At 35.6% G+C, this 24,275-nt stretch overlaps 5 protein-coding genes across 8 annotated transcripts; 1 reads left to right on the top strand and 4 right to left on the bottom strand.

Annotated features, from left to right (window-relative positions):
* Positions 1-272: 272 nt before the first annotated feature.
* On the bottom strand, positions 273-4,297 carry LOC102630052 (E3 ubiquitin-protein ligase SP1). 2 transcript variants are annotated; one of them, XM_015530776.3, is made up of 11 exons: positions 3,630-4,297; positions 3,454-3,506; positions 2,759-2,883; positions 2,558-2,653; positions 2,223-2,360; positions 2,073-2,138; positions 1,432-1,544; positions 1,211-1,321; positions 916-962; positions 715-823; positions 273-559 (listed from the first exon to the last, which is right to left on the bottom strand). In XM_015530776.3, exons 1-11 carry the CDS (start codon positions 3,701-3,703, stop codon positions 457-459), a joined length of 1,035 nt encoding a protein of 344 aa, XP_015386262.1. In that variant the 5' UTR covers positions 3,704-4,297; the 3' UTR covers positions 273-456. The 2 variants fall into 2 exon arrangements, with proteins under 2 accessions (XP_015386262.1, XP_006479780.1); XM_006479717.4 differs by lacking the exon at positions 2,759-2,883 and having other exon boundaries at positions 3,630-4,296.
* A 797-nt stretch (positions 4,298-5,094) lies between these two features.
* Positions 5,095-9,232, bottom strand: LOC102629766 (E3 ubiquitin-protein ligase SP1). Its single transcript, XM_006479714.4, has 11 exons — positions 8,704-9,232; positions 8,541-8,593; positions 7,776-7,900; positions 7,576-7,671; positions 7,240-7,377; positions 7,090-7,155; positions 6,431-6,543; positions 6,211-6,321; positions 5,872-5,918; positions 5,671-5,779; positions 5,095-5,515 (listed from the first exon to the last, which is right to left on the bottom strand). Exons 1-11 carry the CDS (start codon positions 8,775-8,777, stop codon positions 5,413-5,415), a joined length of 1,035 nt encoding a protein of 344 aa, XP_006479777.1. The 5' UTR covers positions 8,778-9,232; the 3' UTR covers positions 5,095-5,412.
* Positions 9,233-10,020: 788 nt separating this feature from the next.
* Positions 10,021-11,656, bottom strand: LOC102622578 (GDSL esterase/lipase At1g54790-like). 2 transcript variants are annotated; one of them, XM_052438404.1, is made up of 5 exons: positions 11,361-11,656; positions 11,020-11,226; positions 10,761-10,927; positions 10,419-10,689; positions 10,021-10,308 (listed from the first exon to the last, which is right to left on the bottom strand). In XM_052438404.1, the coding sequence occupies exons 1-5, from the start codon at positions 11,596-11,598 to the stop codon at positions 10,079-10,081; spliced, it is 1,113 nt and encodes a 370-aa protein (XP_052294364.1). In that variant the 5' UTR covers positions 11,599-11,656; the 3' UTR covers positions 10,021-10,078. The 2 variants fall into 2 exon arrangements, with proteins under 2 accessions (XP_052294364.1, XP_024954556.1); XM_025098788.2 differs by having other exon boundaries at positions 11,020-11,220; positions 11,361-11,655.
* Positions 11,657-13,737: 2,081 nt separating this feature from the next.
* Positions 13,738-18,007, top strand: LOC102629479 (elongation factor Tu, mitochondrial). Its single transcript, XM_006479713.4, has 12 exons — positions 13,738-14,045; positions 14,330-14,405; positions 14,576-14,668; positions 14,822-14,896; positions 15,328-15,432; positions 15,540-15,630; positions 15,731-15,936; positions 16,241-16,324; positions 16,566-16,631; positions 16,719-16,781; positions 17,146-17,386; positions 17,723-18,007. The coding sequence occupies exons 1-12, from the start codon at positions 13,861-13,863 to the stop codon at positions 17,791-17,793; spliced, it is 1,356 nt and encodes a 451-aa protein (XP_006479776.1). The 5' UTR covers positions 13,738-13,860; the 3' UTR covers positions 17,794-18,007.
* An 871-nt stretch (positions 18,008-18,878) lies between these two features.
* Positions 18,879-23,940, bottom strand: LOC102629013 (uncharacterized). Of its 2 annotated transcripts, XM_006479711.4 has the most exons (6): positions 23,780-23,940; positions 23,472-23,674; positions 22,852-23,032; positions 21,707-22,124; positions 20,810-20,890; positions 18,879-19,888 (listed from the first exon to the last, which is right to left on the bottom strand). In XM_006479711.4, the coding sequence occupies exons 2-6, from the start codon at positions 23,556-23,558 to the stop codon at positions 19,390-19,392; spliced, it is 1,266 nt and encodes a 421-aa protein (XP_006479774.1). In that variant the 5' UTR covers positions 23,559-23,674; positions 23,780-23,940; the 3' UTR covers positions 18,879-19,389. The 2 variants fall into 2 exon arrangements, with proteins under 2 accessions (XP_006479774.1, XP_024954554.1); XM_025098786.2 differs by lacking the exon at positions 23,780-23,940 and having other exon boundaries at positions 23,472-23,711.
* Positions 23,941-24,275: the final 335 nt, after the last annotated feature.

The following is a 24,275-nucleotide window of genomic DNA, read 5'->3' as shown; positions in this document are numbered from 1 at the left end:
AAATTTTAAAAGATACTCTAATTAAGATTTTTAAAATAAAAAATGATTCTCCCTCTTTAATTTTGTAGAGTTACTTTTTCTCTCTTCAATTTATATTTTATTACTTTTTATTAGAGAAAGAAAAATATTTTAATTACTATTTATTTTTCCTTTGAAAAAATATTTATTTGATAAAATAATATTAACTTATTTATATTTGAAGAGTTTTTTGAAAAATAATATATTATTTTACTCTTCTTTTTACCACATAAGTAAGTAAATAGATATTTAAAGAGTAAAATGAATACGGCCTTTTGGAGATGCTCTTACACAACATGTTACCATGTTAAGTTACTGCAATCATGAGGAGAATTTTACACCCTCAAAATCATAAATGGCTAAAAAATTAAGATCCTGAACATCCGCACATTTCTTAGCAGTACAGTTGCTACAAATATATCAGAAGCATGCAAATCCTCAATGCCGGAAAGTCCTCACCACCTGATCGATCCGTCTCCGACAAAGAGGACAGTTTGTCAAGCGCGAAGAGCATATAAGGCAACAGCACAGATGACCACACCTACAGAACATAAGCAGCAGGCAATTTGTTCAATTCCAAAGCTGCATAAGTCGAAACTCAAAATGCGATTTATACAGACTGTCGATTTATAGTCTTTTTCTCACAGTTATTCGACAGTCTGTACAAATCAAATAATAGAGAGCGAGTGTGCGTACGGGAAAAAAACAGCATTGTACTCTTGCTCAAGGCATATCACACATAGATCTGGCATCACACGATCTCTTTGAGTACTATCTGATCCATTCTCAGCTTGCCCATTTGTGCCTGAAAAATAAATGCAACATTGTGAGACTAGATCATATCTATTTTATTTGTTCTTTTATAACAACAACTATGTAACTAACCAGACAATTTACCTTCATTATCTTGCTCTGATCTCTGGACTGCTGCTGCAGCAAGAACCCTACATGGACAGAGCTTTACAATTCAGTTTATCATGAAAAAATAAGAACTATCTGTGTTACTGATGAAATAATATCATGATGAATTTTTGGCAAAAGAATTGGCCAACCATGATTTCACTTTCAACTTGCATGTAAATACTTATGTTCAATGACACAGGTTTATCACTGGTGGCTACATACAGAATCTCGTTATGCATGTATGTTGACTGTTTGTATTCTGTTCTGCGTAATGATCAATTAAGCATACCGTCTACGTAATTCCCAACGTCGCTTTCTTTGCAAGATACAACGAATAACACGCTTAGCAATCAAGAAAGCGCCGAAGATTGTTAAACCAAAAGAGGCATACTTGTACCACCTGGTAGATACATCTCATTAGTTTCTTTCTCTCTATTATTCTAATGGATTCAAACTTGTGAATTTGTGTGAAAAAAGGAGCAATCATTGTGTGCTTGTGTTATAAACAACCTCGCCCATTTCCCAAGGTTTTCAAGGAGCTCATCAATTGTTTTGGGAGATACATAAAAAGGCCCTTTGTGTGGTCGCTGAATCCTAACTGTTCCAATATCGTCTTTCACAGCCTGATTGCAAATTAAAATAACAAAAGCAGATGCAAGTAAATAACTTAGCATAATCATTGGCAAACACATATGATGAACACAGGAAAAATGGCTCACATTAAATCAACAGAAATTGGAAGCGGACTACATATTAAACATTGACAAAATGTTGCACTATGACAATACAAAACTCATTGGCTGGAGCAAGTGTAATGGTTTTCCACCCACAAACTAACAACAAGGTCAATTGTGCTGCTATAAAGAATTCGTATTCCTATTCATGCAAAATTCATTCTTCGACAATCAGAATTGACTTGCAGAGACCCACATTCTGGATTCCAAGCAATGTTATCTTCCCTTTTATTTATTTATTTTTTCCCTTTGTCATGCGTATTACTAAAGGCAATTACTTTCAATACATCTTCATCTAGTAGACCTTGTTATTTTAGCAGTATATCTATCTCAAAAGTTAAATCTGATAATGTTCAATCGCATTGTATACAAAAAGACAAGATGCCATATTATTTTATTCACTAAAGTAAGCCATACCTCTCCAACTACAGTCAACGAAGTACCAGTTGGGAGTAGCCGTCCAATACGCTTGACTCCAAGCATCTAAAATCATAAACTCCCATCAAATAAGCCAAGCAAGAACAATGTGGGTGTTCTCGTATAATGAAAAAGTTGAAGAACAAAAACCTTGAGGCCTTGGAGGTAGTCTAATGTTCCATGTACAAGTGATCTTCCTGACTCTTCAAAAACTTCACTTCCAACAGTCAATGCAAAACCTGTGGCACCACGGGCTCCCACTACAAACACACAGCCAGTCCCATCATCCTGATAAGTGCAAAAGAAATCATCAATGAATCCCCTCGAATCCAGCATTGGAGTTTATATATGATACAATAGTAATCATAAACCTTCACTTTTGGCTTTCAAATAAGCAGTTTCATCGAACCATCAAAAGCAATATTTACAGTGGATTTACTGACTAAACAAGCAGGTTAGACAGAGAGATAGAGAGGGAGTCTCACTAGATACCATGGAACCTCCTTGCTCATTGACAACATTAATGCAGAATCTTGGATCCAAGACCCGGCATCATTGTGTTTCAGAAAGTGTCGTTCAGTCTGAAGAACCAAAGGACAAGAATGTTTATGTATTCATACAAAAAGGAACGTTGATAAATAATGCAATTTATGCTCGTAATTGAAAAAAAAGAAATTAAGTTCCACCGTTTCCTCAACAATCACGCCTCTCAACCCACTATATTCACAGCTAATTGGTGTTTCAGAGCCAACTCTTCCAGAGACCGAAACAATGGATGGCAAAACTTTACTTCCACCATCCAATAAGTGTGCTGAAAGGTGAAAGAAGAGAAAACCTTATTCTTTGGGAAAGATATTGCAGCATCAACAATGCCATCAGCAACAAACTAAATCGGCAACCAACATATGTTCCACATGTAACCTAAGTTGTCTGCACTACGCCTGCAATATGAACTTCAACAGACATTTGCACTAATGTCCCCTAGCTCATTTTTCAACATAACAATCAACCCAGTTGCCAATCAGGGTATAAGTTTTAAATGTTTCAAGGTGGATAACTATTCCAACAACTTTATCAGAATTCGATCACGCAATATCAACAAATCAGTATTCACAGGTGGAAATAGAAAGAACGAGTATACAACCAGACTTATATGTTCCTTTCACAAAATTCAGTCATAGCATCAAGTCTAAGTCATTAACATTACGCATAGGGAAATACAAATACAAATACATCCATATTGCCTAATTATGTTGTAAATATGTCTACAGAACATCTTTTGTGTCAACATCCAAACCAAACAAAAAACTAACAATCTGCAAGCAGGCAGGCGAGCATTTAAGCCCATCAAAACCAAAATAACAATTGGACCTTCACATACCCAACTCCTCGAGTTGATTGACACGCGTGACTGTCTTAAGAAGCTCCGCATCTCTGCAACAAACCAAAACACACAAAATTTAACAAACAAATAAAATTACATGAAATTCATGTTTCTATATACCTAATCTTTTAATGCCAAAAAAGAAAAAGGAAGAGAAATTAGGGAGTTGTGACCTGCCACTGCTCCGGCCGAGCAGATAAAGAGCAGCTCCACTCAAGCAGCAGCTGATGCCGCCCCATGAAATCATCTTTAACTTACCCCTATCAAAACCTAATTTCTCCAATCACATACTATCTATTGTAAGCAATTCTCATGTGCAGAATCAGAACGAAACGACACTTTATGTAAAACGACAGTGCAATTTGGAAAAAAAAAAAAATGAAAGCAGATTTGGAAATTAACGAGCAATTAAATAAGTTGACGCTTGTTAGTTTATCAACACTCAAGGGAGAATTAGATGCGAGAATTGACAGTGCAATTAAAACAAGTAGCTTAATGAACGTGTGTCTATGACGACTTCAAATAAAGATCAAGAAGGTATCGGATTCGCTATTATGTGCAAATGCACGACTTTGAAAGACACGAGAGCTTAAAAAAACGATCTTGTAGCAAATTTGTAATTGTGTCGCAGGTTCTCGTGTTAGTTGATGGTTCTTCATTGCCCAATTGGGTGGTTTCTTTCCCGCGGATTGAATTGTGATTATTGTATGCTAACACATAAGACATTTACTATTAACGTACATGGCCCCCCCAAAATCCTAGGGCGCCTAGATTCGAAAATAATCTAAAGCTATTGATCAAGTTTGACACGTCCCAACCCATACTTCAGACGCGAAGAGCGAGTAACTGAATGAATACATGTTCGGTTAAAGGAAAGAAAAAGAGAGAGGGGTGCTGAAAACACGAGGCAAATGTAAAAGTAGCAAGTTGATATAAATGTGAAAAAAAAATATGGTGTAAAATATATGTTAAAATTTTGTAGTGGTTGAATGAATATAAAGTAAAATAAAGATGGTGCAATGATAATTTCTCATTAATTAATTAACAAAATCGAGGAGAAGTGAATGTGGATGGGAAAAGGAAAAAAAAAAGGAAAGAGGATGCGATTTTATATCAAATCTAAATTTAGTAAAAATCAGTTGAGCACCTCTATTTGTGATTTATTTTTTATTAAATTTAGAAATATTTTTATGATTATAATTTTTAATTTTAAAAGTTTTTATAAGATAAAATAGTATTTTAATTTATTTAGGAGTAAAATTATTATTTTATTAAAATTATTTAATAACATTAATGCAAAAGTGGCTAGTTGATATAAATATGAAAAAAAAAAGTGATGCAAAATATATGTTAAAATTTTGTAATGATTGGATGAACATAAGATAAAATAAAATCGATACAATGATAATTTCTCTTAATTAATTCATTTATACCAAAAAAAAAAAAATTCCCTTATTACTGTTAGTTTATAAATGGCTTGTGTCATCGTTCGCACAAGCCTGGGGCACCGCCAGCCCGTAGGACTAGGCCATAGCCACTGCCATAATTATTAATTTTTCGAAACTAAAACTTAACTTCAGATGAATGGCAAGCGGAATAGATGATCTAATACATACTAATAAATTCAACACATAAATATTGTAGAAGAGGATACATACATAAATAAACATGATGAACAAACGAAAAAGGATCTCAAGTACAAATTTACTTAAAAATAAATCTAACTGCAACGATGCAGACAGTCATTCTTCTGCTGGGAAAGGAAAATATTTCTAAACATTTACATAGGGCGCTGAGAAGTGAGGAATTTACACGTGTTACTTTGTTAAGTTACTGCAATCACGAGGAATATTTTACACCCTCAGAATCTTAAATGGCTCAAAAATCAAGATCCTGATCATCCACGCATTTCTCAGCAGTACAGTTGCTACAAATATATCAGAAGCATGCAAATCCTCAATGCCGGAAAGTCCTCACCACCTGATCAATCCGTCTCCGACAAAGAGGACAGTTTGTCAAGTGCGAAGAGCATATAATGCAACAGCACATATGACCACACCTACAGAACATAAGCAGTAGGCAATTTGTTTAATTTCAAAGCTGCATAAGTCAAAACTCAAAAAGCAATTTGTACAGACTGTCGATTTATAGTCTTTTTCTCACAGTTATTTGACAGTCTGTATAATTCAAATAATAGAGAGCTAGCGTGCTTACGGGACAAAAACAGCATTGTACTCTTGCTCAAGGCATATCACACATAGATCTGGCATCACACGGTCCCTTTGAGTACCATCTGATCCATTCTCAGCTTGACCATTTGTGCCTACAAAATAAATGCAATATTCTGAGACTAGATCATATCTATTTTATTTGCTCTTTTATAACAACAACTATGTAAACAACCAGATAATTTACCTTCATTATCTTGCTCTGATCTCTTGACTGCTGCTGCAGCAAGAACCCTACACAGACAGAGCTTTACAATTCAGTTTATCATGAAAAAATAAGAACTATCCATGTTACTCACAAAATAATATCATCATAAATTTTTGGCAATAGGACTGGCCAACCATGATTTCGCTTTCAACTTGCATGCAAATACCTATGTTCAGTGACACAGGTTTATCACTGGCGGCTATGTCAACATACAGAATCTCGTTATGCATGTACGTCAAATTTTTGTATTCCCTTGTCCCTTCCCCCCCACCCCCCCCTTCTTCTTTTCCCCTCATATGAATAATGAATTAGGCATACCTTCTATGTAATTCCCAACGGCGCTTTCTTTGCAAGATATAATGAATAGCACGCTTAGCAATCAGGAAAGTGCCGAAGATTGTTAAACCAAAAGAGGCATACTTGTACCACCTGGTAGATACATCTCATTAGTTTCTTTCTCTCTATTATTCTAATGGATTCAACCTTGTGAATTCATGTAAAAAAGCAGGAATCCTTGTATGCTTGTGTTATATACAACCTTGCCCATTTCCCAAGGTTTTCAATGAGCTCATCAATTGTTTTGGGAGATACATAAAAAGGCCCTTTGTGTGGTCGCTGAATCCTAACTGTTCCAATATCGTCTTTCACAGCCTGATTGCAAAACAAAATAACAAAAGCAGACACAAGTAAATAACTTAGCATAATCATTGGCAAACACATAATGATGAACAAAGGAAAAACAGCTCACATTAAGTCAAACAGAAATTGGCAGCAAAATACATATTAAACAACAACAAAATGTTGCATTATGACAATACAAGACTCATCATCCAGAGCAAGTGTAATGGTTTTCTACCCACACACTAACAGCAAGGTCAATTGTGCTGCTATAAAGAATAGGAAAGAATAGGAATGGAATATTCCTGTTCATACAATATTCATTCTTCATCAATCAGAATTGACTTGCAGAGACCCATATTCTGGATTCCAAGCAATATTCTCTTTCCTTTTATTTATTTATTTTTTTCTCTGTCATGTGTATTACTCAAGGTGATTACTTTCAATACATCATCATCTAATATACCTTGTTATTTTAGCAATATATCTATCTCCAAAGTCAAATCTGGTAATGTTCAATCGCATTGTATACAAAAAGACAAGATGTCATATTATTTCATTCACTAAACCAAGCCATACCTCTCCAACTACAGTCAACGAAGTGCCGGTTGGTAGTAGCCGTTCAATACGCTTGACTCCAAGCATCTAAAATTATAAACTCCCATCAAATAAGCCAAGCAACACAAATGTGGGTGTTCTTGTATAATGAAAAAATTGAAGAACAAAAACCTTGAGGCCTTGGAGGTAGTCTAATGTTCCACGTACAAGTGATCGTCCTGACTCTTCAAAAACTTCACTTCCAACAGTCAATACAAAACCTGTGGCACCACGGGCTCCCACTACAAATGCACGGCCAGTCCCATCATCCTGATAAGTGCAAAAGAATTCATCAATGAATCCCCTTGAATCCAGCATTGGAGTTTATATATGATACAACACTAATTATAAAGCCTTCACTTCTGGCTTTCAAATAAGCAGTTTCAACGAACCATCAAAAGCAATAATTACAGTGGACTTATTGACTAAACATGCAGATTGGATAGAGGCATAGAGAGGGAGTCTCACTAGGTACCAAGGAACCTCCTTGCTCATTGACAACATTAATGCAGAATCTTGGATCCAAGACCCGGCATCATTGTGTTTCAGAAAGTGTTGTTCAGCCTGAAGAACCGAAGGACAAGAATGTTTACGTAGTCATACAAAAAGGAACGTTAATAAATAATGTAATTTATGCTCGTCATTGAAAAAAGGAAATTAAATTTCACCGTTTCCTCAACAATCACGCCTCTCAACCCACTATATTCACAGCTAATTGGTGTTTCAGAGCCAACTCTTCCACAGACCGTAACAATGAATGGCAAAACTTTACTTCCACTATCAAGCAAGTGTGCTGAAAGGTGAAAGAAGAGAAGAACTTATTCTTTGAGAAAGATATTGTAGCATCAATAATGCCACCAGCAACAAACTAAATCGGCAACCAACATACGTTCCACATGTAACCTATGTTGTCTGCACTACACCTGCAATATGAACTTCAATGGATGTTCGCCCAAATGTCCCCTAGCTCATTTTTCAACATAACAATCAACCCAGGTGCCAATAAGGGTAAAAGTTTTAAATGTTTCAAGGTGGATAACTATTCCAACAAGGCAACAACTGCATCTGAAGTTATCAGAATTTGATCGCACACTATCAACAAATCAGTATTCACAGGTGGAAATAGAAAGAACGAGTATGCAACCAGACTTATATGTTCCTTTTACAAAATTCAGTCGTAGCATCAAGTCTTAACCCATTAACATTACTCATAGAGAAATACAAATACAAATACAAATACAAATACATCCATATTGCCTAATTATGTTGTAAATATGTCTACAGAACATCTTTTGTGCCTACATCCAAACCAAACAAAAAACTAACAATCTGCAAGCAGGCAGGCCAGCATTTGCACCACAAAATTATTTTCAAACAAATAAAACTTCATTTAAGCTCATCAAAACCAAAATAACAATTGAACCTTCACATACCCAACTCCTTGAGTTGATTGACACGCGTGACTGTCTTAAGAAGCTCTGCATCTCTGCAACAAACCAAATTACACAAAATTTAATAAACAAATAAAATTACATGAAATTCATGCGTCTGTATATCTAATTTTTTAATACCAAAGAGAAATTAGGGAGTTGTGACCTGCCACTGCTCCGGCCGAGCAGATAAAGCGCAGCTCCACTCAAGCAGCAACTGATGCCGCCCCACGGAATCATCTTTAACTTACCCCTATCGAAACCTAATTTCTCCAATCACGTACTATCTATCGTAAACAATTCTCATTTGCATAAACAGAACGAAACGACACGCCGCTTAATGTAAAACGACAGTGCCATTTAAAAAAAATGAAAAATGAAAGCAGATTTTGGAAATTAAGGATCAATTAAATAAGTTGACGCTTGTTAGTTTATTAAGATTTGAGGGACAATTTGATGCGAGAAGTGAGAGACAGGAAAAAACCAGGGAGATGAGAGAGAAAGCAAAGCACAAAATAGCCGGACGTGTTTCTTCGAGATGCGCGGAGCGCGTGAGGATTTAGCTTTTTATGCGCACCGCCTCTTTTCAATCGCCTCTGTCTGTCCAGGTTGATGATGACGCTGCCGTTCACGACATAATTATCGGCTAATGGAAATAAAAATAAAATTAATTTCTCTCTCACTCTTTTTTTTTTTTAACTTTGAGTTTATTAACTTTCTTCCTGTTTTACTTGTGTCGCAAGTCTCTAATTTGACGAGAAACATTGTAACCCAATTTCAGTAAATGTAATTTGGTTGGTTAGGATGTACAAATTGACATGGCAAATGAAAATATCGGTTTGAAAAAAAATTATAAAAATTAAAATAAAAGAAAAATAACATAATGATGTTAGGCTAATTGAATTTGTGTATGAGAAAGAGTCGGATCATAAATGTAAAGGAATAGTTCTTCCACAAATGCTTATGAAAACGTATATAAAGTAGAATGAGACTTGGCTTTCTTCCATAAATGGTAACATTTGGCTTTCTTTATATGCAATTTAATTGCTTGGATTTGATTGTTACTGGCTTCAAAGAACTATTACTTTTACAACTTATTTTAGGTTGTATTCGGTATTAAGGTATTATAGTTTTTAAATTACGGTTATTGTAAAAAAAATTGTAATTATAAAATAATAGTTAATACTTTGTAGTAAAAATATAATAGATTTTTCTTTATATAAGTATAAAATTAAATTAATTTAACTTTTAATGTATAGAAGATGGTGTTTACTAAGGTCCCGTTTTGGGATTGAGTTGCTGTAGTTTTTAAAGTACAACTACTGTAGAAAAAAAAAAAAGGTATAACTATCAAATAAAAGTTAATAATATGTAGTAAATATAAATTTTAAATAATAACTTTGACAAAATTATTAAAAATAAAATAGATTTTTCATTATACAAGTAAAAAATTATATCAACATATCTTATAAGATAAAGCAGTTAGTGTTTAACAAATATTTTAATATTGTAGCTTAAATTATAGCTGTCCAATCTCAATTTCAAATGCACCCTAAATACTTTAATGTTGTAGCATATTCACCCTCAATTCCAAATAAGGCTTCTGTGTAATGGTTTCCATCCCAATTTACATATTCAGCAGTGTTGTTGCATGGAGTTGCACTCACTGTGCTTCCGCTCAGATTCTTAGTTTCCCCACAAGCAACCCGATTGTCGAAATTCAATGGTGGCCCGCCATACCCGCAGCAAGCAGCCAAAGGCTCCTTGAATCCTGAAAGCCATTGTTGAAATTACAAGGATCCAATTAGTATGCTTTACTCTATTTCAGACGCATAAAATAAAATAAAATAAAATTATTCAATGGACAAAGTGACAACTTACCATATTGAGAATAATTTGCAATGAGGTCTAACTTTACCGAGAAAATGTCAACATAGGTAACATTAACATCAGGAAATTGATCCTGAAAGTTTGTACAGAGATCATGGAGTCGTAGGTTGAAATTATTCGCAGCACTATTGTGTGATCTAACACATCCAACCTGGTCCAGCTTTGATGAATCTGTTCCAAATGTTGCAATGATTCTAGCTATGCATCCAAGGGGACCTGTGTTATGAATCCAGAAATTTCTCGCACCCTCATTGTATAATCTCTGAAAAGGGAAGGAGAAAGCTGTAAGTATCTAATTAATTAGGTATAAGCTAATTAGATAAACCAACCAACCTGAATTCCGGCCTCAAATTGTGACAATATTGTTGGAATAAAAGCCATTACTTGATCCTCTGTTTTGGAATTGAATGCACCATCAAGATCATTCTGACCCACATCCAACATGTAAAGGCCCTGCTTGAAATAGTCTTCTGAAGGAAGGTATTTTTCTAGTTTCTTATCTGAAACGGATCCCATATTTCTAGTCACTAACTTGATTTTCATAACAACAATGTATATACTTTGCCAGAAACAATTGGTGATACTGTGATACCTTCTGCCAGTAACTGAAGAACTCGGGCCTTGAATCTTGCGAACTGAGCTACCTGAATGTTGAAGGAAAAAGGGTTTCTTGCACCTGCATTCGCTGGAAGAATGGTAGCCCCACCGGTTGCAAAATTACAACCTGTTTGAAAGCTGGGTGCACCAACAGAATCCAAGTACGGATTGAGAAACGGATGGTCCATCGCATCCACTGCAGCTTGTAACCAAAAACGAATACATCATGCAATTTGGTGTACATTCAGGCCCCGCAGATGTGCAGGATGCATGTCAGATAACTGAAAAGGTGATTGCGAAAAAAGTGCTATTAACGAGTATAGATAGATATATTACTTAGAAAATCAATGACCACACGGCCATCACAGAATCGGCCAGATGGTTCATGGAAGTATGTTTGCCCGTTAGGGGGTCCAACCGGAAATGCAACTCCTGCAGCGAGGCCGCCTGTGTCTGAATTTGAATCGCCAAAGTTGAAAACAGCTGGAAAGCTGAAATTCAAAGAGCTAGCCGTAGCCAACAAGCATGAACAAATTACGACTATTAGTTGGGACATATAGTTTTTAAGAGCCATGGAAAGTGAGTGAGCCAGCAAGAAACAAAAGAACCCTGGGCAAAACAAACCATAATGAACTACTTTTAAGTGGCTAGAAGGCAGCAAAATTTAAAGTTTGGTAAGAGATGGGGGTGCCTTGCAAGTTAAAAATAGAATATTGTGGCATTTTTTGAATCCGTCCTGTATTTCAAAGCTAACAAGTGTACAACTAATACAAATGAATATGCTTACAAGCATAGACAAAACATCAGCTGAAGCCCCGATTAAACAATTAATATTAAAAGTTTAAAACAAAAGGCATAGATCTCTATAACTAGAAGTATGTTGGGATATGGGCAAAATGTTGTCTTTGACTTTTGGAATTTGATTCTAATTTGGTTTCGATTCTATTTACAAATAATGTACTGCCAGGGGCAAGAAATTACTTTTAACATTTTGCATGTCACTATTAATAGAGATGAAATAAATATAAATGACTTGCATTTGTCATTCTGAAAATTAGGGGTGCAAAACGAATAAACGAATTATATTTGAATCAAATCGTAAATGAATTGGGTTGATTTAGATTCGATTTATTTATTAAATGAATACTCGATTTGATTTGTTTAATTTATTTATTAGAATTAATAAACGAAACGAAACGAATCAAATCTGAATTCATTTACTATTCGTTTATCATATAACGAATCCATAATGAATTGGATTGAATATGAATTCCTTTACAAAAATATAATTAATAAAAAAATTAAGCAAACAAAATTTAAAAAAAAAACCATAAATTTAACAATTTATAAAATGCAAATTCATTATCATTTATAATTATGGAGATTGTCAATTTTCCCCCTACAGTAATCAACATATACCATTTTCCCCCCCACTATTTTTATAATGGCCAAAAATCCCCTTGATAGCATAAGTGTACAATATTACTCTTATTTTCAACTACTCTTTTATTTATATTTGTTATAAATTAAATAAATCACATTAATAGAAACCAAATAAAAAATTAAGCATTAAAAACAAGAAATATATGTTTTGATATGAGAAAAAAATTAATAATAATTTTTTCTTGTACTTATTTATTTTATGAAAATTTTCTTGTAAGAAAGTTATTATAAAATGATAAAAACAATTATTATAAGAAAATTTGAATGGCAAATAAAAATTTATTATAAGATAAATAATAAAATATTTTGCCTATACTTTTGACACTTAATTTTAAAATGTTACAAAATGTTTATTATAAGAAAATGTTCACAAAATAAATAATTACAAGAAAAAAATTTTATTATTAATTTTTTTTGCTCATATCAAAACATACATTTCTTATTTTTAGTACTTAATTTTTTTATTTAGTTTCTATTCATGTAATTTATAATAAATGTAAATAAAAGAGTAGTTAAAAATAAGGATAATATTGTAAACTTACACTGTCAGTGGGATTTTTTACCATTATAAAAACAGCAAGGGGGTAAATGCTATATGTTAATTACTATAGGGGGGAAAGTGGCAATCCCCCTTTATAATTACTATGTTAGCCTTCAAACTTTAAATTTTTTTCATCCATATTTATGGATAAATAAATAATTTAATTAAAAAATAATAGATGAATTTTATAAGAATGGATCGTATTCGCTTATGACCTATTTATTAAACGAATTATAAACGAATAAACAAATCAATATCCTCATACTCAGATTCAATTTAATCAGTGAATCAAATTGAATTCACTCATTTATTAAAAAATCAAAATTTTCAAACCCAAACCCACTTAATTTGCATCAAATCAAATTGAAAAAACGAATGCTGACCCAAATTACTATCCCTATTGAAAATTCTAGTTTCTTCATCATTTTTCTGCACAACATATTAATTATTATTTTTTAAAAAATTAAAGGAAGTAAGATTGAACAAAGTTCAAGTTAATTTTTTACCTCTCTAAAATTATTTGAAAGGTGAAAATCGCTTGGTCAATCTTCTAGGCTAGATAATCCACACCTTATTTCATTCTGAAAGAAATTCTTATTACATGCAAAGAAATTTTAAGGGGATAAAAAAAAAAAAAACAAACGATATGAATGGACTTGATGATGAAGTTGGGTTGGGCCAAATGGGCTTAAGAGAGTAGCGGCGACAAGAACTCCCATCCCCTCTCTAAAACCCTCGAAGAACACTAAAACCCCAATTAACACAGTACAGATATCCGCCCCTATCACTGAGCGAGGTTTTACATACAGCTCGTTTTGAACATACTTTCTCTCACTCGCTCACTCGGAATCAATGGCTTCGGTGGTTCTTAGAAACCCTAACTCCAAGAGAATTGTGCCGTTTTCATCCCAAATCTACTCTTGCTGCCGCGGCTCTCTCTCCATCTCCGACGCTTTCTCCGCAAATGAAACTTCTGCTACTCGCTGCGGCCCCTCTGTTAACCCCTGGTGGAGATCCATGGCCACCTTCACTCGCACGTGCGTTCTCCTTCTGATCTCAACATCACTTATTTTTATATGTCTTCTTATTTCAACAGTTTTTTGTGTTCTTATTTGTATATTTTTTTTCCAAAAGTAGACATTTTTTTCTTTCTTAGTGATCGATTCACCGGGTAATATTTTTGTAAAGGTGACAAAAGGTGAATTTTTTTTTTTAAGAAAGAGAAATTTTGGTGGTTATATGAAGTGGAAGTGGGAATTTTGGGTTCTGTGTTGTGAATTGGGTGTTGCTTTTGATTTCGTTATGTTTTAAATATATATAGAAAGCTTCACGTGAATGTGGGAACAATTGGACACGTTGATCATGGGAAGACTACACTTACTGCTGCGATTACCAAGGTTTGGTCTATCTTTGATTAGACTTTTGTTTTCCAATTGTTTTGTGATATGATATGATATGATATGATATGATATGATATGATATGATACGATACATGGTAATGGAATATGCATGGCGTAAATCAATGTTTTTGTTTTATTATAGCTGGTTTTTGGTGTCTTATCTGCAGGTGCTAGCAGAAGAAGGGAAAGCAAAAGCTATTGCCTTTGATGAAATTGACAAGGCCCCTGAAGAGAAGAAGAGAGGAATTACTATTGCAACGGTTGGGATAATATTTCTCTTCCTTTATTTAATAATTGTTGCATTTGATTTTGCCACTGGAAGGATATGTGCAACTTCTTCAACCCCCCCACCCCCCAAAAAAAAACAACAAATAATAAATCAATGGTGTTTGATTTTTTATTTTTTTTTGCAGGCCCATGTAGAGTATGAGACTGCTAAGCGTCACTATGCACATGTTGACTGTCCTGGACATGCTGATTATGTTAAAGTAAGAAGTAAATATTCAATGCTGCCGGGTAAATTTAGTTGTTAGAGCGATCCTCTGGGAAATTGATGTATTCTCAGTGAAAAAAAAAAGAGAAACAAAAGAAAGAAAGAAAAATTAAAAAGGCAAAAATGATGTTAAGAGAATTCGAAGCTGCTGAGGTGTTAGTATGTTCCCTCAACAGCAACCTAATTTTATGGATAAAGTTTTACATTTGAAGCATAGCAGAAGCAAAAGATTTAGCATGCTAACATTTTAAAGGACCTGCATTCATGTCTTGCACGGTTTAGATATTTCATTTTTTTCTTGAAGTTTTGTCCCATCTAATTTTCTAAACTCATATTCATTCCAGAGATGTCAACAGGTTTCCGAGTTTTTTAGTTAACCACATGAAATAATCATGTAACAAACTGTTTCTTGTGATTGATTTGTAGAACATGATTACTGGAGCTGCCCAAATGGACGGTGGTATTTTGGTTGTCTCTGCTCCTGACGGGCCAATGCCGCAGACAAAGGAGCATATTCTTCTTGCACGTCAGGTGGGCATCTTTATCAATTGTTTGTGAAGCATATTTGATTTGCAAGTTCTGACCAGCATTTTTGGATTGGAAATATGTTCTTTGAACTTTCTGGGTGCACTGTACAGGTTGGTGTGCCCTCACTTGTGTGCTTCCTAAACAAAGTTGATCTTGTTGAAGATGAAGAGTTGTTGGAGCTTGTGGAAATGGAGCTCCGAGGTAAGTTGGCCATTTGAGGTTATTGTGATCTTGGACTGCTATTGTTTGCTAAATTATAGGTGTAACCTCAAAAAGTGTTACATGAGCTTATGTTCTGCAGAACTTCTTAGCTTCTACAAGTTCCCTGGTGACGAAATACCCATTATTAGAGGCTCTGCTACATCAGCTTTACAGGGTAAAAATGAAGAAATAGGCAAAAAGGCTATTTTAAAATTGATGGACGCTGTAGATGAGTACATTCCTGATCCAGAACGTCAACTTGACAAGCCTTTTCTCATGCCAATTGAAGACGTTTTTTCAATTCAGGTAAAGGGGAAATGCTGTTTGCATTTATTTTGTTAAGTATTCATTTTAGAACTGCATCGCTGCATACTTTTTTCATAATTCCTTCATTCTTAGTTTTGAATTCTTTTTATACCGACTGTTGCTCCATTATTCTGGAGCATTCCTATTTTCCTAGTTTCTTTTCCTCAGTTTATGAATATTCGGAACTCAGGACATGGTTTTTCTGTTCTGTTACTCATCTTTCTGTAAAATTCGTTCGGCTGTAAAAATGCTGTTGCTGTCAGACGAGTGGTCGCTTGTCATTGATAGAGTTTGTGTTTTGAAGGGACGTGGAACTGTTGCAACTGGTCGTGTTGAACAAGGGACCATCAAAGTTGGTGAAGAAGTTGAGGTTTTGGGGTTAACACAGGTAGATGTGCAAAATCATCATTTTCTTAGAGCTGTTATGGACTTCCTTCTTGTGAATAATCTTTAAATTGATAATGTTCTCTGCAATTTCAAGTAAGCCATTTGTGAGTGGAGCTGTGAGGCTCTTAGTTAAAAGTTGTGTGTTTAATGTATGTTATTTTCGTGCAAGTTCCTTGATATATTTTTGAGCAGATGACTGTTATGAACAATAATTGACCCTAACATCGAGCTTTACTCCGTAGGGTCCTTCTTTGAAAACCACCGTAACCGGTGTTGAGATGTTCAAGAAGATCTTGGATCGAGGGGAAGTAAGTAACTGGTTCTTGGTTCTCTTTAGGCTATCCATTAATTTTGTGCTTGTATTCAGATATAGACCAGTTTGTATATTTTCCCAGGCTGGTGACAATGTTGGTCTTCTTTTACGTGGTTTGAAACGAGAAGATGTGCAACGAGGACAAGTAAGTGGCATTATTTAAGCTTCATGCAGATCTTATTCCTGTGGGTTTCTAGTGTAATATCTTGAGACTTATGAAACGAATTCAATCTGTATCTAGACTTTGGAATGAACATTCACCACATTTTCTCTGCATTTCAATCTTTTGTCATTGATTAATTAGCCTGTGGAAGTTTTGTTGATTTTATTATAAATAAGAATAGAAATGCATAATTGTTCTTTCAATATATTCTGTGTAATATATTTGTGATTCATTGCCTTTTTAAAGAATTTTAAATTTGTGATGGTTGTCAGAAACCCTCAACTTTATTTAGTTTGTAAGAACTTCACGAGGATGTTCTTACCATTCTTTACTTCATACTGATTAGGTGATTGCCAAGCCAGGATCTGTAAAGACATACAAGAAATTTGAGGCTGAGATTTATGTCCTCACAAAGGATGAAGGTGGACGCCATACTGCCTTTTTCTCAAACTATAGACCACAGATTTATTTGAGGACTGCAGATGTCACTGGAAAAGTAGAATTGCTTGGAGACGTTAAGATGGTTATGCCTGGTGATAATGTGAATGCAGCTTTTGAGCTGATATCACCCTTGCCTCTTCAACAAGGTATATTCCAATTAACATCATCTTCCTTGAAAGAAAAATGCACTTCGCAGTTGCTCACTGTTTTGCCAATTTTCATGCATTTATTAAGTGAAATCATTTGTTCGTCATCTTTATATTTTTATAATGAGATTTATATTTTAGTACAAGGTATATGCGATTACCTATATGCATCCATGCATCATACACACTGCAAAATCCACAAGCACCTTATTTGACAGCAGCCATCTAGTGCAAGTATTAATAATGTCTTTATGCAATTGAGCTGAAACTTTCTAAGTAGTTCAAATTTTGTATACAATTACTCTTATTATAATATTGTCTTTTATTGACAAACAGGACAAAGATTTGCCTTGAGAGAAGGAGGCAGAACAGTTGGTGCAGGTGTAGTCTCAAAAGTAATCAGCTGATTTGACATGGTTCTAGAATCTTTTTTTATAACTTGTGTCTGGTTAGTTGCAAATTTGGGTAGAAACATAAGGCTTAATGCTGCTTCGTGGAAACCGGGATGCCATGTTATGTGAGAAGTCTGAATTTCATTCTATTTTCCAGGAATTGTTCAGAAGGTTGTTAGTTATTTGAAAATTGAGAGAAATTAAAGGGAAAGCTCATCTTTATATCGGATTTTGTGATCCAGTAATTATTGTTTTTACTTTTCTGTTCAGTCAAAACAATTTTTTTCCGACCCTGTAAGAAATAATATTCTTGTTAAGAAATAATTTTATGTGAATAAGTCTGTGAAATGTGCTGCAACCGACCAGCGGAGGAATAGGGTAAATATAAATTGTCAACTTTCTTGAGATTTTTGTGGCAAAACTCGTCTTACAATTACAGGCGCCTCCCCCGCGGGACTCGGAATGGGGCAAAACTTTGCGAGGCCCCTCGCGGCGCCCGGGGGGAGGCGCGTGCAGAGGCCCGCCCAAAAATAGTGCCCGCAGGTCGGGGGTCAAAACGCCCCAAGGGCCTCAAGACGGGTGCAGGGGCGTGGCGTCCGCGGCACTCGGAATGGGGCAAGACTTTGTGAGGGTCCTCGGGACGCTCGGGGGGCAAAACGTGTAGAGCCCCGCCCAAAAATAGTGCCCGCAAGTGCGGGGGCCAAAACGTCCCTGGAGACCCCGAGACAGGTGGGCTATAGCCTTGGTGGGGGCGGCGGGGGTGGCCTTCGCGGCACTCAGAATGGGACGAGACTTTGGGAGGGTCGTGGACTTACAATTTTTGCCGATGTCAAACTCACCAGTCATCACTAGTCCAATTGTATTCCAGCTTCCACGGAAATTTAGTCAAGACTCTGAATTCTAAGTTCCTACTTCTAGTATTTGAAAATCAAACCAGCCAATATCAATATTTGGCTATTGCTGGTGCAAAATTTTTATATGCAAGTTGTTCTGACTCTAGTAAGGTCCTATTGAATTGCACCTAACACCCGCAATTCAGTTGAGGCCTGTTTTTTTTTTTTTTTTTTTTTTTTTTCTTTTTTCATCTCCACAGGAATCAATTGATAAAGTACAACATTATCCCCAAAAATATTTGATACAGTTATACAATAATTCATACAATATCCTTCCGCTTGTGCTCCGGCGGCCATATTTGGCTACACCACTTTCTCAGTTCTCACCAACAAACCAAAAAAAACAAAAAAAACAGGTACAAAACAAAGAAAAATAGTTCGCGGTTCAATGCACAAAATTGTGTTATATGTTAACAGTCTCATCACTACGACATTTACCTTATAAACCTTCTATCAATTTACAACCTATCATACATTAATCACAACCACGAGGATGTCTGGCTGACTTATGATTATATAGCGCTACGGCTCATTGACCTCAAAGTCATCTTAAGACAGGGTTACTTAAGACCAAAACCATTTGGCTCCCCTGCTATTTCCTGGCCCGGGAGTATCCGCTACAGAATCATGCAAGGCCAAACAACTAAAGCCATCTAATCATCGCTTAACCAAGCTACAATATTCAGAAAAGTAAGTCACCCAGCAGTCATCTTGACATTTATGCAAGCCTCAACACAGCTACTGCCATCAAAGTCGCAGCTCTGAAGTAAATATCTTTCACACTTTTATCTACTCTCTTCATCATCTCCTCATCCTTCAAACCCGTTTTGCTTGCATTCTTGCTGATATACACAATTGTATCCCTCAGTCTATTTACTGCCCAAGAGAGCCAAACCAGCCCAAAAGCAAGACCAGTGTTCAAGACTTTATACCCACAAAAAGGAACTTTCGTACAAGCTACTTTGCAGATGACGGAAAAAAGAACAGCAAGGCCAGTCCCCGCAATGCCAGCAGAAAACTGATTTAGAAGCTCGGGAAGTTCAGGGCCAGATTTCTTTAAAGACAGGATGGCTGTTTTCTTGTTTTGTCTCTTGTTGATCATCAACGATAGGAGGCTCTCACATGCATGGACGTAATTCCTTCTATAGAGATCTCTCTCTTTAAAAATCTTCTTGCTGTTCTTCTTTGATGGCGGTTTGACCTTAATTTTCTCAGGACTGTCAAAAAAGATTACATAAGGACAAAATAGAGACGTGCCTTACAGAATGCTTTTGTACAAGTATCATTACCTCACCTAATTCACATGATGGAAATGTAGTAATATGCTCATTCACATCATGAGAAAATTGAAGTCGAATACCAAGTCAATAAATGAAATATATAAGAACAAACCCATGCACCTTGGCATTCCCAGACAACCCACCCATTCAGAGTAGCATTCATTCTTAAAATTAAAAATATGACTGAGTTCTCAAACTATCTCAGTTTAAACCTATAACTCAAAGCTCTATCCTCAGTTTTAACTTCGGTGTTTATGGATATTTTCTTGGCAAATCTCCAAAATTCTTTATCTAATCCAAGTTTCAAATAAAAGAACAATATCACACGTTACCATAAAACTCATAAGAAAATCCAACCTGTAATATAGAAAATATTCACTAATACATGCCAATCTCTCACCTCTAATTAGAACTATCTAAATTAGCAAATTAATCCCAAACATACAAGTAGTACTTAGATTCAACATATAACAAATAACTTCTCTGAAAAGCACAACTATCTTAATTCCTTTCAAATCATTTTTCCCAAAATGGCAGTAATATGAAATGCAAGAATGCAAAATTTTCCTAGTGGCTAAAAGTTTGTAGCCACAGCAAAATATTAGTCAAATAAAAACAGTGTAAAGGAAGAAAAACCAGAGAAGCATATGACCCAGCATGGGTCTGAAGCTTGAAGTTTAGGCCAACTATTTGAAACTATTAGGCCAATAATTTGAGACTTCAAAACAGGAAAATGTTGAATTTCCTTTCTTTCACAATTTCTCACAATCATATTTATTATAAAGCTATGATCAGAACCAAAGTCACAGATGTGGGTAGATTGAAATACTTCTGAAAAAAGATCGATGATTTGGTTACCTCTTCAAAGGTGTAACTGTTGTAGCTTCCATTGTCAAAGACGACACATGAATATTAGCCTTAGCTTCACTGCTTGGCAGCCTGTTCAATACAATAGTTCAAGAGGCAGGTGTTTAGTGACTGAATGATGAAGAACTGAACAAATAGGAAATACAGGATGTGAACATAAGAGTCTGTGTTGGGGTCATCGCCACTTTAATATACTATGTCAAATTAATTGGAGACCATACACTTCATGCACGGGTTTCAGCAGCCGAATATCGAATAAAATGACAGATATAAACCTGTCCACCGATGCAATAACCAGAGCTTTATAAAACCCAAACTGTAGGAAATAGTGGAAGCAGGGAGAGAAAGGGACAAGAAAAATCAGCGATCAATTCTCCATCCCATAAAACTATACATCTGAAAAATCTTATTTTCTAAGTAAAACCTCCTGATACATTAACACCTTGTCGTTCTACAATGCCGTATTCCTGAACTACATTTCTACCTATTTTCCCCTTCTGTCTATATGATTAACTTATGTTTGCTAAGCCTTAACAGGAAAAAAAAGAAAAGCTAAATACTTTCCAGAGTGAAGCCAAATGCTTCTAGAATGTGTTACCATTTAAGAGATGATATCAATAGGAAGCAATATACTCTTCATAAGCAGAGGGACTGTAATAATTTGTAAAACCATTCATTTGGGTATTGCCGTTCCAAAAAATGGATCAGCAGTCGAAAAGATAGCATCATTCATCATATCCCTCAAAACATATCAATGAAACTAATATGTAGATAGGGGCAAATGAACAGCTTTCACAATTTGCAGATGCCAATCCACGTTGCCCGTTAAAAATTAACATGCATTCATACTGCAGTGTTGATGAATCAACCATATACATACATCCATACCTGTCAAAATATGGGATCAATAGTGACTGTTTAGTCCACCTAGCTGTGTTCTTTGATAAGTAAAACTCAGCTAGAAGGGAAAGGAAGTCATTCATCTCCATCCCAGTTCCTGTGAATAAGACTCTACCATCCGGATGAATGGAGATTTTTGAACTACGCGCCATATCTCCCACAAAGTCTAGAAGCGGCTTCTGGTCAAAAAATTCGTTAGTTGGATAAATGAGAGAAGGAGCTGAAGGCTGTTGGCGCGCATCAAATGAAAATTCTTCAAGTCCCATCAAATCAGATATTGAGGACAAATCTAAAACAGTTCCCTCTGCTTCACTTGATCTGGATGTGAGAAACTGCAAGATTTTTTCATGTCTGGTGCATTGCTTAGCTATTCCAAGGCTGAAGCGTGCTGAGTCTGGTTGAGTGTCTGCACACAACAAAACAGTAAATAAGTCGCGCACTATCCAACTTATAGAGCATGCAGAAGGGAGAGGGTTAAAAAGGATTTTCAGCATGATACGCCTCCTTTCAAAGAAAATGGGAAAAAAGGGCATGATATGCCATGTCATTCTAACAAATACGGCTCATTTTTAGGTAGTAATAAGCAATCACACTTGCTCTGTCCTCTCCAAATCTTTAAAGCCGTTCCTCATTCAACCCAGACTGCTTAATCTGATTCTGCTAGAGTTTATTTTTATATTCTATTATTTTTTATAATTTCTGCTTGCGCATTTAACAAACATAATACTCTTTTTAACTTTCCTATTATCAACACACACACATGTAGCAGTTTGGTAACCCAGCATTTGGGCTTTATAATGCTAAGGGTATTACAAAATCAATAATTACTTTTGATGCCATTTGAGGTATAAAGAGCACATGGAGACATCTTAGAGATAAAATAACTTTTGACTTGCATATGTTCTTCTATACACAATTAGCACCAAAGTGAAAATATAATCTTAAACCTACCCTTGATTAAATCTTGTAGCCTACAAATAAGATTTTCTGCAGAAAAATATGAAAGACTCCAACAAGATTAATTAATTAATTCATGGGGTTATCAAACTTCTCCTCAACAAATGATGATTAAAGAAATCAGTGAGAGGGGTGATTATCTTTGAAATACTAGTGCCCACTAATAAACAACAAACCTTGCACGTCAATGAGCACAGCCCTTGCAAATGTTGAGTCAAGCTTGACAAACTGACTAGATTCGCAAAGCCCACTTAATGGTTTCCACGACTTCTCAGGTTGGTGTGACTTTAAATTAAAGCTGTCAGATCTTATAACCTCCTGTCTAGCTCCTTGACAGGGCAAATAAGGTTGACAATCCTGAGGCAGAAAAAAATGAAGAAAGATTCAATAATCTAACAGACAGAAGTTAAAACAAAACGAGACCAAACAGATCGCGACCATGATGCCAAGACCAATAACTTGGATTAAAAAAATACTTGCCTGAGCAATCGTGAAACCATGACTCTCGGAGTTCAGGTCATATGGAGTTAACAGATTGATGTCAACCACGGGAGTACTAAACCCAAACACGATATAGCTCAAACTAGTATCACAATTTTAACCTATTTGAATAAGTACTCTAACATACACGACTTAATTTAAGCACACAGCAATTCAATTAAAACCAAATAAATAAATTAACATGTCAAGCGAGCAACAAATTATAACAGAAACACGAAACATAGCTCCAAGTTAATACAAATTGTTAACTACAATCACACCAAACACTCAGAGACCGAAACAAATCACCATTTACCTTGATGACCCTGCTCATGCCCTGTTCCTGGTGAAGAACAAGCCACGGAGGGTACCCATGAGAAGCCATCAGACAGAGCTCACCCATTTTTTTTTTATTAATAACCAAAGAGAAACCCAGTTCTCTGAACCCAAACCTCTCTTCTTCTTTTGTTGGGGCTTCGTTATGCCACCGTAGACGTACCCATCACCTAGAATCTCTCACTAAAATCTCAAAATAAAATGATTTACCACAATTATTAGAAATTTGATAGATCGATAGACAAATAAACAAATAAATAAATGGCTGGCGAAAAAGTAGATGACTACCGTTCGATTGAGACATTCCTGTGACACTAATCTGTGCGGCACACACTTGCCTTGGGAATCCAGTCCAGTTGGATCCTTGGCGTTGAACTGGACGACACAAACCTTTATTTGTCTCTTTCTTCTTGTTTTGTCTGCTTGTGCATTATTTGTATAATTTTATATATTTTGGCTCGCTGTATTGTTTAATTTTATATTAATCTTAGCCGTTAAATTTTTATCGAAGTGGTGGCTCAGATTAATGGGTTTGGCGGCATGGTGCAGAAGCAATGAAGCCTGGACCATGGTGTCGTTAGTACGGCATGGGAATCTAGAGCGGCCCACAGAGTTTTATGCCGATGTATCGCTACCATCAAATCCGCTTCCGCATAGTTTTATTAGGAGCTTTAGGCATCAAAAACGAAAATAATAAAAGAAATGTGTGAAAATTACAAGTTGGGTTTTCTATTCAAGAAATGTGTAAATCGTCCAATTACCAGCATACACCTGGTTTTTTAAA

The sequence above is a fragment of the Citrus sinensis genome, chromosome 3 (assembly GCF_022201045.2).
Source record: "Citrus sinensis cultivar Valencia sweet orange chromosome 3, DVS_A1.0, whole genome shotgun sequence".
NCBI classification, from domain to species: Eukaryota; Viridiplantae; Streptophyta; class Magnoliopsida; order Sapindales; family Rutaceae; genus Citrus; species Citrus sinensis.
Note: the sequence above shows the minus strand (reverse complement) of the source record. Positions and strands in the feature narration are given on the sequence as shown.

Bases quoted from the DNA above. Each gene is read 5' to 3' on its own strand.
- LOC102630052 (XM_015530776.3), bottom strand. From the start codon at position 3,703: ATGATTTCATGGGGCGGCATCAGCTGCTGCTTGAGTGGAGCTGCTCTT. The intron at 3,507-3,629 runs GTCACAACTCCC...GGTTTGTTGCAG, and splicing joins CTCGGCCGGAGCAGTGGCAG to AGATGCGGAGCTTCTTAAGA. The intron at 2,139-2,222 runs GTTTTTGTTCTT...TTATGATTTTAG, and splicing joins ACTACCTCCAAGGCCTCAAG to ATGCTTGGAGTCAAGCGTAT.
- LOC102629766 (XM_006479714.4), bottom strand. From the start codon at position 8,777: ATGATTCCGTGGGGCGGCATCAGTTGCTGCTTGAGTGGAGCTGCGCTT. The intron at 8,594-8,703 runs GTCACAACTCCC...GGTTTGTTGCAG, and splicing joins CTCGGCCGGAGCAGTGGCAG to AGATGCAGAGCTTCTTAAGA. The intron at 5,516-5,670 runs GTAAGCACGCTA...TATGTTCTGTAG, and splicing joins TACAATGCTGTTTTTGTCCC to GTGTGGTCATATGTGCTGTT.
- LOC102622578 (XM_052438404.1), bottom strand. From the start codon at position 11,598: ATGGCTCTTAAAAACTATATGTCCCAACTAATAGTCGTAATTTGTTCA. The intron at 11,227-11,360 runs GTAATATATCTA...TTTGGTTACAAG, and splicing joins TGTGGTCATTGATTTTCTAA to CTGCAGTGGATGCGATGGAC. The intron at 10,309-10,418 runs GTAAGTTGTCAC...AATGGCTTTCAG, and splicing joins TGCAAATTATTCTCAATATG to GATTCAAGGAGCCTTTGGCT.
- LOC102629479 (XM_006479713.4), top strand. From the start codon at position 13,861: ATGGCTTCGGTGGTTCTTAGAAACCCTAACTCCAAGAGAATTGTGCCG. The intron at 14,897-15,327 runs GTAAGAAGTAAA...ATTGATTTGTAG, and splicing joins GACATGCTGATTATGTTAAA to AACATGATTACTGGAGCTGC. The intron at 16,782-17,145 runs GTAAGTGGCATT...CATACTGATTAG, and splicing joins AAGATGTGCAACGAGGACAA to GTGATTGCCAAGCCAGGATC.
- LOC102629013 (XM_006479711.4), bottom strand. From the start codon at position 23,558: ATGGGTGAGCTCTGTCTGATGGCTTCTCATGGGTACCCTCCGTGGCTT. The intron at 22,125-22,851 runs GTTTGTTGTTTA...TGTTGTGTGCAG, and splicing joins TGTGCTCATTGACGTGCAAG to ACACTCAACCAGACTCAGCA. The intron at 19,889-20,809 runs GTAACCAAATCA...CTTTTTTGACAG, and splicing joins ACAGTTACACCTTTGAAGAG to TCCTGAGAAAATTAAGGTCA.